General features: G+C 55.2%; 1 protein-coding gene across 2 annotated transcripts; it reads left to right on the top strand.

Moving 5' to 3' along the window:
* The first annotated feature begins 5,179 nt into the window (after nt 1–5,179).
* On the top strand, nt 5,180–9,594 carry EIF4EBP1 (eukaryotic translation initiation factor 4E binding protein 1). 2 transcript variants are annotated; one of them, XM_085080596.1, is made up of 3 exons: nt 5,180–5,400; nt 7,909–8,079; nt 9,229–9,594. In XM_085080596.1, exons 1-3 carry the CDS (start codon nt 5,253–5,255, stop codon nt 9,261–9,263), a joined length of 354 nt encoding a protein of 117 aa, XP_084936722.1. In that variant the 5' UTR covers nt 5,180–5,252; the 3' UTR covers nt 9,264–9,594. The 2 variants fall into 2 exon arrangements, with proteins under 2 accessions (XP_084936722.1, XP_084936723.1); XM_085080597.1 differs by having other exon boundaries at nt 5,182–5,400; nt 9,232–9,594.
* The last annotated feature ends 1,785 nt before the right edge of the window (nt 9,595–11,379 follow it).

Here is an 11,379-nt window from a genome sequence, read left to right as displayed (position 1 = left end):
TGTTCCCAGGGAGCAGACAGGACTGGGGAGAGGAAGGGAGAGTCCCATGCCTTTCATCACCGCAGGGGAAGTAATGTGGCTCTGTATCTTTGTCCCAGTTTTACAGCTGGAAAAGCTGAAGCACTGAGGTGCTGGGTCTCACCCAGCCCTGACCCCCATCCCTGCTGCTCTGGAACTTTGATCCAAGTCCCTGCAGGGATGGAGACCCTCCAGCCCAGGGCTGTCACCAGGGGAAGCATCGTCTTCTCTTTCCCATCCCTGCCACAGGCCAGGAGTGCTGGCCCAGCTCTACCCCCACAGCCACTGGCAGTGGGGAGGCAGAGCCAGCCCTGGCAATACCCTACAGGAAGCCAACAGGTCAAGTGTTGTTTAGAAAACTCTGGGAAAATATGTTTATGCCACGGATGAAAGCAGCTCCTTTGGCTGTTGCTGCAGAATAAACAATGGGTATTAAAAATACTTCTTTACACACAGAGAATCAGGATGAATTAGGGGAGATCCCTGCTTGGGGAGAGATGGGATGCATGGAACAGGCATCTCCTTGCTGGGCAGCACATGGAGCTCCTGGTGCCCACGGATGTGTTCAGAGAGAGGAAACAGATGCCTGAGCTGATCCCAGACACATCTGAGGGCACACAGGTTCTGCCGGGTCTCAGAGAATGAGGGGTGAGAGCTCAAGTAGCAGCCATGGATAAAACAAAAGCTTTTTTTAGCCAGGAGCTCACTCCCCCGCTGGCATGTGGCTGCATACTCGCTGGTACAGGACAGAGATAAACCCAACACACGGTGGAGTCACAGTGGTGTCACTGCTCGTGGCCATACCAACAGTGGGGACACCAGCATCCCTCTCCCCTCTGGTTCAACTTCCTCAGCTTCCCTCCACAGCAGAGGCCCAAAAACAACCCCAGTGCAGCAGGTGATGGTACCAAATCTGCCCACCAAACCTTCACAGGGTTTCCCCCATCCATCCCAAGGGAGGACACCTGGGGACAGCACAGGACATGGATGAGGACCATGTGGTGCTCTTCCCTCTGTCTAAGAAGGAGATGCCCAAGGAGCACCATTTTACCCCAAATCCCCTCCCCAGGCAGGGAGCCCAGGGCTTGCTGGGATGGGCATAGGGCCAGGCTGGGCTTTGGGAATGGGCTCTGCTCTGGCTGTGTGTCCACACAAGTGATGGACTCTCCTGGACTTTTGGAATAGTTTCCATATCAGATCCACAAATCTTGCTTTGAAGTTGTTTGGGATTCTCTGTCATCACATTTCCTTGTCAGCACATAAACAGGCTGTGAGGAAGCTTTAACCCCTGGGTACTGCCTGTCCCAGGAAGCCTGCAGGAAGCTCCACATAAACTCTGGTCTCCATATAAACCCTCCTCCCCTGGCAAAGGTGGGCATGGCTCTGGGAGCTGCAGCACTATTGGCCGGGGCATGGGCAGGAAGTGAAAAATCTCTGTGTCAGAATAATAAAAAATAATAAAAATGTGCTGTTTCACTGACTCTCATGCAAGTTGCTGTTTTTAGCATATAGGTTACCTAAGGCATGCTCAATATCCCATGGCAAGTATCCCACATTTATGTGTTCGAGCTGGATCTGTGCTTTGCATCTGAGGTGGTTGATACCTTATTGTGTGTCTAGTCGCTCCTTTGAGCCTGCTGCTGTCCCAGCACAACATCCCCATCACCCCCAGGGGTAATCCCTGTGCCATCCCTGTGCTGCCATCCCAGCCCAGGGTGAGCCCTAGATCATGAGAGGCTCCAAGCTCCCATGTCTCACACACTCACATCCTGTTTTCCAAGAGAAGCTCCTGGGAGCTCCTGCCTCGATGGTGATGAAAGAGGCAGCGTGGGCACCCGGGAGGTCGGAGCCGGCACAGCCGGGGCTGAGGTCACTCTGCTCCCTGTTTATTAGCTCGTTCCCACACGAATGTTTTGCCCTACGGACACACAGGAAGCAGCCATGGAGCCCCTGAGGGGCTGGGCGGGGCTGGTGGGATCCCTTTTCTTGCCCGGGGCACCCCGGGGTAGAGAGATGGGGCTAAAAGGGTGAGAAACCTGCCACGGGAAATGCAGCTTGTGGCCACTGGCATCGCTTCCAAGGAGAGGAGGTGGAGGTGGATTTGGCTCCACGGCCGTCCTGCCCTACCCAGAGCAGGCAGCCTGAGGCTGGGCACAGCCACTTGTCACCCCAGGGCTGCAGCTCTTCGGGAAGCCATAGCAGCATTGAGAGAATGAGGTAAAGGGGCATCGAGATCCTGAAATCCAGCATGTGACAAAGGCTGCACTAAGGCAATCCCTGGTCCTGCTCCTGCCCTTGCAATAACATGGGTCCAGATTTCACAAAAACTGTGGGAAGTGTCGAGAAAAAACATCAACAACACAAATAACCTCAGAGAGAACTGAGCTATCAGGCAAGGCTTTCCGAGGGAGAGAGGAGCATCCTGGCAGTGGAATTCCCAGCTCTGCCCCAAAGCAAGGCGGGAGGGCCAGGGTCCAGCCCTGCTTTGGGAAGAGAACACTCCCCCTCTGGCTCTGGCCATGGGTACCATGGTGAGTCCCATGCTGTACAGGCTGTTTCTAACCCGTGTCAAGAGCAGGACCCAAAGAGCACATCCCAGGGGTGCGTTTTGGAGTGCTGAGCACCCCCAGCAATGCCAGGAGAGTCCTGGTCAGGGTTTCCTGATGAGGGCTGGGGCCAGCGGAGATGCCCTTCCCAAAGGCAGGATGGGCTTGTTTATGGGGCAACTTTTATCTGTACAAACAGCCCTTGGGCGGGCAGCAGGGATGTGGGTTTGTCCTTATCGCCGGCTGCGATCAGAGGGGAATGTAAACACAGATGGATGGGGTGGAAATTCCGTGGCACAGGGACATCCTCACTGGGATGGGGTCCATCATCATCCCGTCCTTCGTGGGGGTGGCGTGGGGTCCTCAAACCTCCATGGGAGGGGTGGGGTGTGGAGAGGGCTGGGGATGAGCCTTTCCACGCCGGAGCCACACGGAAGGGAGGTGATCAATGAGGTGAGATGAAAGCTGCCAGCCCCTCTCTGCCCACCAGGCAGGAGTTTATCCTCCCCTCGGGTTATTTTCTTCCTGTCTCCGCAAACCCTCCAGTAACCACAGCCCAGTCGGGATTGGTGGAAGTGGGGCTGATGATGCCCCTGCTGCCATCCCCCGGGGCTGCTCTCACACCAGGGACGGGAGCATCTCATGGCTTATAAAACACATTTTCTTCTGCTAAGGGACTGAGTTCTTCACCAAAAGCCATCCATGCTTAGCCACCAGTGATTCAAACCAGGTCAGAAGCAAAGACAGTGCTGGTGGAGAGATGGACACCTCGGAGAGGCACTTCTGCTCCCAATTTAGAAGGCAATAATGCGATAACTTCGTATCACATGAGGATGACGAAGGGCTTTCCAGCCCTGGGAGCTGCCCAGGGAATGGGCAGATAAAATGCCCTGGAGAGGAACATACTGTAATCGGAGGGGGCTGGTAGAGTGGGTGGGAGAACACCCAATGCCTCTGCCCTGCCTGCAGGCAGCTCCCGGGCAGCTGGAGTTGGTGTCCAGGGGCAGGAGTATCCCGAACTCCAGCAAGCACTGGGATGGTGAAACTGTGGCAGGGTTGGCCCTGCTCTGCCCCAGACAGGATGTGCCCTTAAACCCTGACCTCCCCGCGGCTCCTTGACCCCGTAATGGCCCATTCTCCTGCAGAAGGAGGAGGAGGAAATGGCAGTGGCCACCTCGCTGGGTTGGGGGTCACTGCTGATGTCATTCCATGACGGAAATGTTTTTTCCTGCCCCAGTGCCCACTAATCGATTCAGCAGCTGGCACGGGGCGAGGGCTGCCTGCCTGGCACCACAGCCTGCCTGGGGTCCCACAGGGCTTTGGGGAGCAGAAGCACCTCTGTCCATACTCCAGCCTGACAGGAGACAGCTGCCCTGGACACCAAAACGCTGCCCTGTAGAAAATGCTCAGAGATCCCCTGGGGACCCCCAGCACCCCAGGGCTGGGCTTTAGATCCTCAGGGATGAGGTTGGCCCTGGGCCAGGGTCCGGAGCAGTGTGTGGCTGCCGAGCTCCATCTGTTGGAGCAGGGGTGATGGTTTGGGCAGGACGGGGCTGGCTGTGTCCCACCACCGCCTGGAGGAGAGCAGCCTCAAGCCCCGACACAGGGACAGTCACTGCCACGGCCTCGGTGACCCCGCCGTGCTGCAACACAGGCGGAGCGCTGCCGAAGTGCTGCTGGCATCTGCTGGCATCTGTGCTGGCATCCAGCCTGGCTCCCGGCATCCCGGCCATCGGCAGATGTCAGCACCGGACCGGTGTCCGCTGAGGGTCAGCAGAGCCCTGTGGCCACCGCTGGGGGAGCAGCGAAGGGATGAAGGGTTTCTTCTACAAGCTACTCGTGAGTAGAGTGGTCCCAAGGATGCTCGGAGGGGCTTCATGACAGGGTTTCAGCCCTGTGCTCCCCAGCGCGGGGCTCCCGCTCAGCCGACCCTGCGCCCCTCCCATCCCTCTTCAGCATCTCTGTGAATCTTTAATAAAGTATTAAGACAAACCCTGTTTTTCCACTGCCCCAGACCCAGGCAGCCCCACCCGAGCATTCCCGGGGACACGGCGTGGGGGGTGCCGGACCCGTGTGTGGCCCGTGGCACCTCCCGCGTTTGTTCCCGGCCCCCCCGCGGGTGGCAAAGCCATTTGGGATGGGGTTCTGCCACCCAGGCGGGCAGACATCTGTCCCCGCAGCGTTCCCACGGGGACCACCCGGACCTCCCAGGGCGGCCACCCCTGGGCACGGAGGGGCAGCGCTGCCAACACCCCCGAGGACTCTGGGGGATCCCCGCGTGGCGAAGGGCAGCGGCGCGGGGAGAGCGGGGGCAGCGCGATCCCGAAATCGGGGGACAGAGGCGGCAGATCCCTCGGGGGAAAAGGGGGAAAAGGGGGAAAAGGGGGGAAAAGGGGGGAAAGGAGTCCAAACGAGCCGCGGGGAACCCGAGCGGCACAGCCCGGGTCACGGCTAAACCCCGCCCCCGTTGTGAATTTGCATAACCCCGCCTCCTCTGAGTAGACCACACCCACACATGGTTTCGAATTGTTATTTGCATAACCACGCCTCCTATGTGCAAACCACGCCCACGCCCATGCTCGGCTCCGCCCCAGTCCCGCTCGGCAGGCGGAAGGGGCGTGGCGCGGGCCGGAAGCGGCGGGCGGCGGCGGCAGCGCCGGTCCGATCCCGGTCCGATCCCGGTCCGTCATGTCGGGCCGCTGCTGCCAGGGGCAGACGCCCAGTCGCGACATCCCGGGCCCCGGAAAGTGCCTCGCCCTGCCCGACGGGGCCCCGCTGCTGCCCGGCGACTACAGCACCACGCCGGGGGGCACCGTGTTCGGGACCACGCCGGGCGGTGAGCGCCGGGCCGGGCGGGGGAGGCCGCTGTGGGGGGGACGGGATGAGCCCTTGCTGGGGAGAGCGGGAGGGTCTCACCCGGGGGAGGGGGGCCCTGGGGCTCGGTTTGACATGGGGTTTGCAGGGCAGGGGAGCGCTCCGCTTCTGTCCCGGGAGGAGGATGGGAGCCCCGCTTTGTCCCGCTTTGTCCCGCTTTGTCGCGGTGCTCCGGGGAGGTTTGGGGCGCTGGGGCAGCCGGACAGCACCTGCCCTGCTGTCCGTGCTGGGAACACGGCAGCGCCTCGGCAGCCTCGCAGCGCCGGCCTCCCCTAGGTTACTGATTAATTCTAATCTCTAATATTTGCTGTTTTCTCTGGCAGTCAGCAAGCCCTGGGGCCTTTTTCTTTATTTCTAATCCCAAAATGCTTCAAATTCTGGAGGCACAGCTCTCCACTGCTGCAAAGTGTCCATGGGCTTGTGCTCTCGTTGTCTGCTGCCAGTCCTGTGCAAGGGAGGAATCTGTAGGGATTTGATCCTCAAATAAGAGCAATAAACTGATCATGCACAGGGCTCTTCCACCAGAGAGCTATTGTGTCCCCATCTCCTCCTTGGGTGCTTATTTTGGGCAGTTTGGCCTCGAGAGAGGTGGTGGCAGTTGCAGGTGATGGATGGCACAGGGTCAGTGTGGGGAATTCCAGCTGCCTCTCCTGCCCCTGAGAGGGGCTTGGGAAGGTTTTTTTCCAGATCTTGTAGAATTCTCCCCCTGTGCCGCTGCATGACACTGCATCCCTGTCCAGATGGATGTGAGCAGCAGGAATGGTGAAGCCGTGCTTGAAGTTCAGCCAAAAGAACAAACTGTAGGAGGGGAAGAAGTTTTTGTTGGTCCCTCGGACCTACCACAGGATTCCAGGGGTTAAAATGTGGAGAAGGGGAAGTGACACTGCTGACTCACTGGGGTTGGTGTGTGCAGAAAAGCTGAGGTTTGGGGTTGCTTGGCCATGTGTTCCCTGCTCTGAAAGCAGCAAATGGCTGAAGGGCTACAGCAGCACCTGCAGGAGTTGTGTTGGAGTGTGGGAGGCTTCCCCTGCCATGAGTAACACAACAGAAATGAGCAATTAGCGGCGCGGAGTAATGAGCCCTCCGGGGCTATCAGCTCCTTGTCCCCGGGGAGTTCCTGAGTGTGTGGAGCAGGAGAAGCTGGGCCGTGTTTGTGGCTGGGGTGTGCCCACCTGGCAGCGCCCAAGGGGCTGTCCCAGCCTGTCTGGGGACACCGTGTGCTGCCCAGCCCTGCTGCGGGATCACCCCGGGCTGTAGTTTGGGTGCTGAAGGGAAGGACGATTCAGAGCTGCTGGAGGATGTGGGGTGTGAGCCTTGGGCCCTGAGGCTTTCAGGGAGCAGAGCATCCTATGGCATGTGCGTTTTCCTGTTAAATCCAGCCTGACCTCCCTTACAGCATCGGGGAACTGCTGGGAACGTGGCTTGGGACGTGTGAAGGAGCCTGTTTGTGCCTGTGACAGCCCAGGCTGGGCGTTCTGCTCCAGCTGAGTGTCCTGCCCAGGCTGTCCTGCTCCAGCTGTCTGCAGGCCCTTTGCTTTCAGGAGCTCTGGGCATGAGGCTGTTGGAGCAATGTGGAAGCTCCGTGCTCCCAGTGCTGGTACACGAGCTGCAGTTCCAGGAATCCCTGTCCTAGTCCTCCTCCTCGAGCTTCCCAGGAATTTAAAACCCCTCTCCCATCCAGCTGACTGTTGTGTTGGATACTCCTCCTGGAACAACTCAAGTTCAGAATAGTCAGTGAGAAGTTTTCCAGTGTTTTGAGAACTCCCTGGCAGAACTTCACTGGAGCACAACACCTGGCCACGTTATTCTACATATTTATTTTATATTTATAGTGTTCAAACCAAAGGGAGTTGATTGTTCGAGGACAGATGGCAACAGGAGCTGTTTGCCCACACATGTGTACTTTAGTTAACACTTCTGGGGAGGGCACAAGGACAGGTGACTTTCCCTCTAGCTGGAACAGGAGCAGAGCAGGACATACCTGATCCAGAGGGGTGTGCAGCCATCTCTTGGGAAGCAAACACTGTTTTCCAGCACTTCCTGGGTTAAGGCTGTGGGCTCTTTGGAGGGATCCCTTTTCTGCCTGTGGTTTTTGAGCTTTTTCCATGAAATTCCTCTATAAGGAACAGGGTGTTCAGTGGTATTCCTAGAAATCCATGCCTGGAGGCTCGCTCTGGTAGGCTGGAGCTGGATGTTTCCTGGTTAACCCTGTGTGGGTTTGGAGCCTCGTGTTCCCTCTGGGCAGCCTTTGGGTACCTGATGCCTCACCTGTAGTGGCAGATAGAGTGTTGATGTACCTGGCTTTCTGCTAAGGTACCACAGACTGAACAGTGAAGTGCTACATCATAGTTATCACTTAAATATCTGAGAATTCCTGAGTGTTTTGGGTTGGAAGGGACCTTAAAGATCATCTAGTTCTCTCGCTCTGCCGTGGGCAGGGACACCTGACCATGTTCCTGTCCCCCCCCAGGTACCAGGATTATTTATGACCGTAAGTTCTTGATGGAATGCCGCAATTCCCCGGTTGCCAAAACACCCCCCTCCGACCTTCCGGACATTCCAGGCGTTACCAGCCCCAACGTGGAGGAGTTGAAGCTTGAAAACCACCACGTCCAAAACTGTGAGGAGAAAGTGAGCGCAGGTGAGTGCAGGCAACAAAACCCCAGCAGCCTGTGAGGTGCACTGCTGGTTCCTAGAAATCCCAGAGCTGGAGTGGAGCCAGGAGATTCCCATGAACTGTGGTCAGTGCTCCAGTAACTTCTTGGAAAGTCAGAGTGGGCTCAGTGTCACAGGGTAACAAGGTTCTCATGGTTGTTTGATCCTGCTGTGGGCCCCAGCAATGTGACTTTTGCAGTTATTAGGTGTAATTTGATATAATTCCCATTAATTCAGCATTTGGGAAGGTGCTGTTGGATTAGGAGCCCTGTGGAGGGCAGAGGGGCAGCTGCTCCTGCCTCTCCCTGTCCTGGGCTATGCTGCAGCTGCTTGGAGTTTCAGGTTACAATTCAGAGCAGGATTTATTTGGGGTTTTTAATATCAGCCTGAGTTGTAAATTCCTCCTGCCTGTTTCTGACCCCATTTTGTGACAGGGACACTTCACCACGGCCCTGCTGCAGCAACATGAGCCAATGTTGCCCTTGAATAATTGTTTTAAAGTTATTTGAGGTTATTTCTTGAAGCAACCTGAACCTACCAAGTCCAAGTATTTATCGTCTCTCTAAAAATAGAGATCTGAAGGCTCCTGTTATATGCTCACTCTAAGTAAAATCTTTCTGGAGTAAGGATTGCCTCATGCCTGACACACTGATGTGACCTGAAGTGGCTTGCTGGACTCTCTGGCACCCTGAAATGCAGGCTGGGTGTGGGGTTGTGACTCTCCCAGAAAATCCTTGTCGTCAGGAGCAGCTCCTGGCTGCCCTCACTGGTTCCTGTCAGGCTGTGGGAGCAGCTCTTGGGATAATGGCTGTGAAATATGCTTGTGTGTGTTTGTACCAGGGATTGTCCTCAATGTGGCTCTTTACATTCCTTGTTACAAGGAAATCTAGGGATAAATTATTTAAAGGGCATTTTCTCTACCTCTGCTCTGGTATGTCTGAGGGACGTCCCCCAGAGCTGACACCTTTACAAGAGCTTCACAAGATGGTTTTCACACCAACCCTGATGCCTGAATGCAGATTTTAAGCCCAAACCACCCCATTTCTGAAGCACAGCTGCCAGCCACTCCCTCACTAAAATCTTTGGTATGTAATGTGGAACTCTGAGAATTCATCTGTGGTTTTGTCCCTCCCAGCAGGTGAGGAAGAGCAGTTTGACATGGACATCTAACGTACCTGCCCAGAGAGTGCTGATCCAGTGAAGCACCAGGATTGGTGCTTCTTGTCTTGAGGATTCCCACCAGCCAGGCTTACAGCAGCCCATGCCTTGAGTGCCTTCCTGCTCCTGGGAAAGGCAGTTGATTCTCTCGGGAGAGCAGAGTGTGTCCTGTTCCAGGGGTCAGGTCTCAGAGAGCCCGAGGAGACACTCTCACCCCTTGGTTTTGGTTCCAGTTTTATGCTTTTTGTTAATCATTTTAATACTGTAACAGTTACAGAAATGCAATATAAGGGAGAAATAAAAATCATGTGGAATCTCCTGATGTGGAGATGAATGCAATAAACATGGCTTCTGTCCCTTATTTCAGCAAGAAACCACCAATCTGAGGCATTAAAATGGATCAGGTGGTTCTGATCTCAGGTAGCCCCTGTGCTGCTGGGGCTGAAACAAACATCCTTGTGTCCCACCTAGTCCCTGAGGGAAGTTTTGGTATGCCAAATCTGCTGCCAGAATAGTGGCAAAAACTGTCCCCTGAGTGTTAACAGAAGGTTCTGTCTCAAGGTGTGCTCTCTTGCCTGCCTGGCAAGGGGCTGGGCTCAGGATGCAGGTGGGAATATTTGGGATCAGTTCAGCTGGAGGCACTTGGAGGGTCCCTGACTCTGAGCTGCCTTCTGCCCTGCCAGGCAAAGAAAGGAGCTGCCAGTTTCTGCACTGCAATTCCTTCTTCCTGGAGCAGCGGATTTCTCTGGCTTTCCTGGGTTTGTGATCCATGCTGAGACTTCCGTGCTGCTTTACCCTTGCTTCTCTTTTTTATCATGGGGTGGGCAGGGAGAAGAGCTTTGGGGAAGAGGGTTTCACTGGGAGGTTAGAAACAAAGTTTGGCTTTAAGAGGGGAATTTTCATCTGAGAAAGTTAATTTTGCTGTGGGAAGGTTCAGTTTGGGTCCCCCGAGCAAATAGCTTCATTTTTAGCCTCAGTGAGGTTCAATAAATGTGGCCTGGGCAATCTGTAACACACACTGCTGTGTTACTGCTGAGGGGGGTGGTGGAGGCACCTCAAAGAAGGAGAATCCCTATCAGGGCACAGCCTGAACCTGAGACTTCCTAAGGCACAAGGAGTATCTGTGCAAATCAGGTTTGGTAGATAGCATTTAAATATCCGCTAATGAAGCTCAGTGGTGATATTATGATATGCAAACCCTCAATAATGAGTAACAGAACAAAGCAATTGCTGCAGATAAACCTGCATTTCTCTAAGATAAGATTTAAGGGTTTCTCTGAAACCTTAATGGGAACAAATCCAAATTTATTGCCCTCACGTGTGACTTTATCAGTTTGGTTCTGATGAGGGTTTAGAGAGGAGTTACTGCATCTGGGACTGACTTTCCTGTGCTAAATGCTAAATCCCATGCTAAGGGCTGCACATCCAGGCAGTTTAGGGGAGAAACGAGCTGATTTGTGCCTTGACCTGCCATGGCTATTGCAGGAGCATGAGCCCTGTGGTATTGGGATTTGGTGTCGGTACAAAAGTGGCTGCTTGGTTTTGGAGTTCCAGGTATTGCAGGTAATGCTCTTAAATGCCATTCCCTCCCACCTGTAGGAGAGGTAACACGTGCTGGAAGTGTGAAGTATTTTGTCTATGCTTTGGCAGCTTTGCATCAGTATCTGCTGCTTATGCAGATCTGTGGGAGCATCAAAGCACCAGGTGCCTCCGACGGCAATTCGTAGCTGATAATTCAGAGGGAGGGAGGACACCCTGTGAAACACCTGGCCAGGTGTGACCAGGGTCTGTCCGGGAGGGTCAGGGCTCCTGCTGGGTTCCCGGTGCAGGACCCTGGGGCCATGGACACATCAGGGCAGTTGTGGGGGTCAGAGAGAACCATGACCAAAGCAGTGGATATGATGAGGTGATGTGACACTAGTGGACATCTGCTCTGCAATTTGTCCTAAGCCCATTCCTTAAACCTTTTCACCCGTGCTGTGGGACCAAGTGGTCTCAGCACCCCTTGCTCTGGTCCTTCACCCTTCACTCCCTCCCTCACACCCCCAGCTGCTGCATCCTTCAGCCAGACAATTTTGGATCCATCTCCTGCATACATTTATATTTGCAGCTCTTCAAGCTTGCCCGA

The sequence above is a fragment of the Lichenostomus cassidix genome, chromosome 22 (assembly GCF_008360975.1).
Source record: "Lichenostomus cassidix isolate B80296 chromosome 22, HeHo_3.0, whole genome shotgun sequence".
Taxonomy (NCBI): Eukaryota; Metazoa; Chordata; class Aves; order Passeriformes; family Meliphagidae; genus Lichenostomus; species Lichenostomus cassidix.
Note: the sequence above shows the minus strand (reverse complement) of the source record. Positions and strands in the feature narration are given on the sequence as shown.

What these genes read in the sequence shown, in the direction of transcription:
- EIF4EBP1 (XM_085080596.1), top strand. Translation starts at nt 5,253, where the DNA reads ATGTCGGGCCGCTGCTGCCAGGGGCAGACGCCCAGTCGCGACATCCCG. An exon ending in GTTCGGGACCACGCCGGGCG is followed by an intron (nt 5,401 to 7,908) that starts GTGAGCGCCGGG and finishes GTCCCCCCCCAG; the next exon opens with GTACCAGGATTATTTATGAC. An exon ending in TGAGGAGAAAGTGAGCGCAG is followed by an intron (nt 8,080 to 9,228) that starts GTGAGTGCAGGC and finishes TGTCCCTCCCAG; the next exon opens with CAGGTGAGGAAGAGCAGTTT.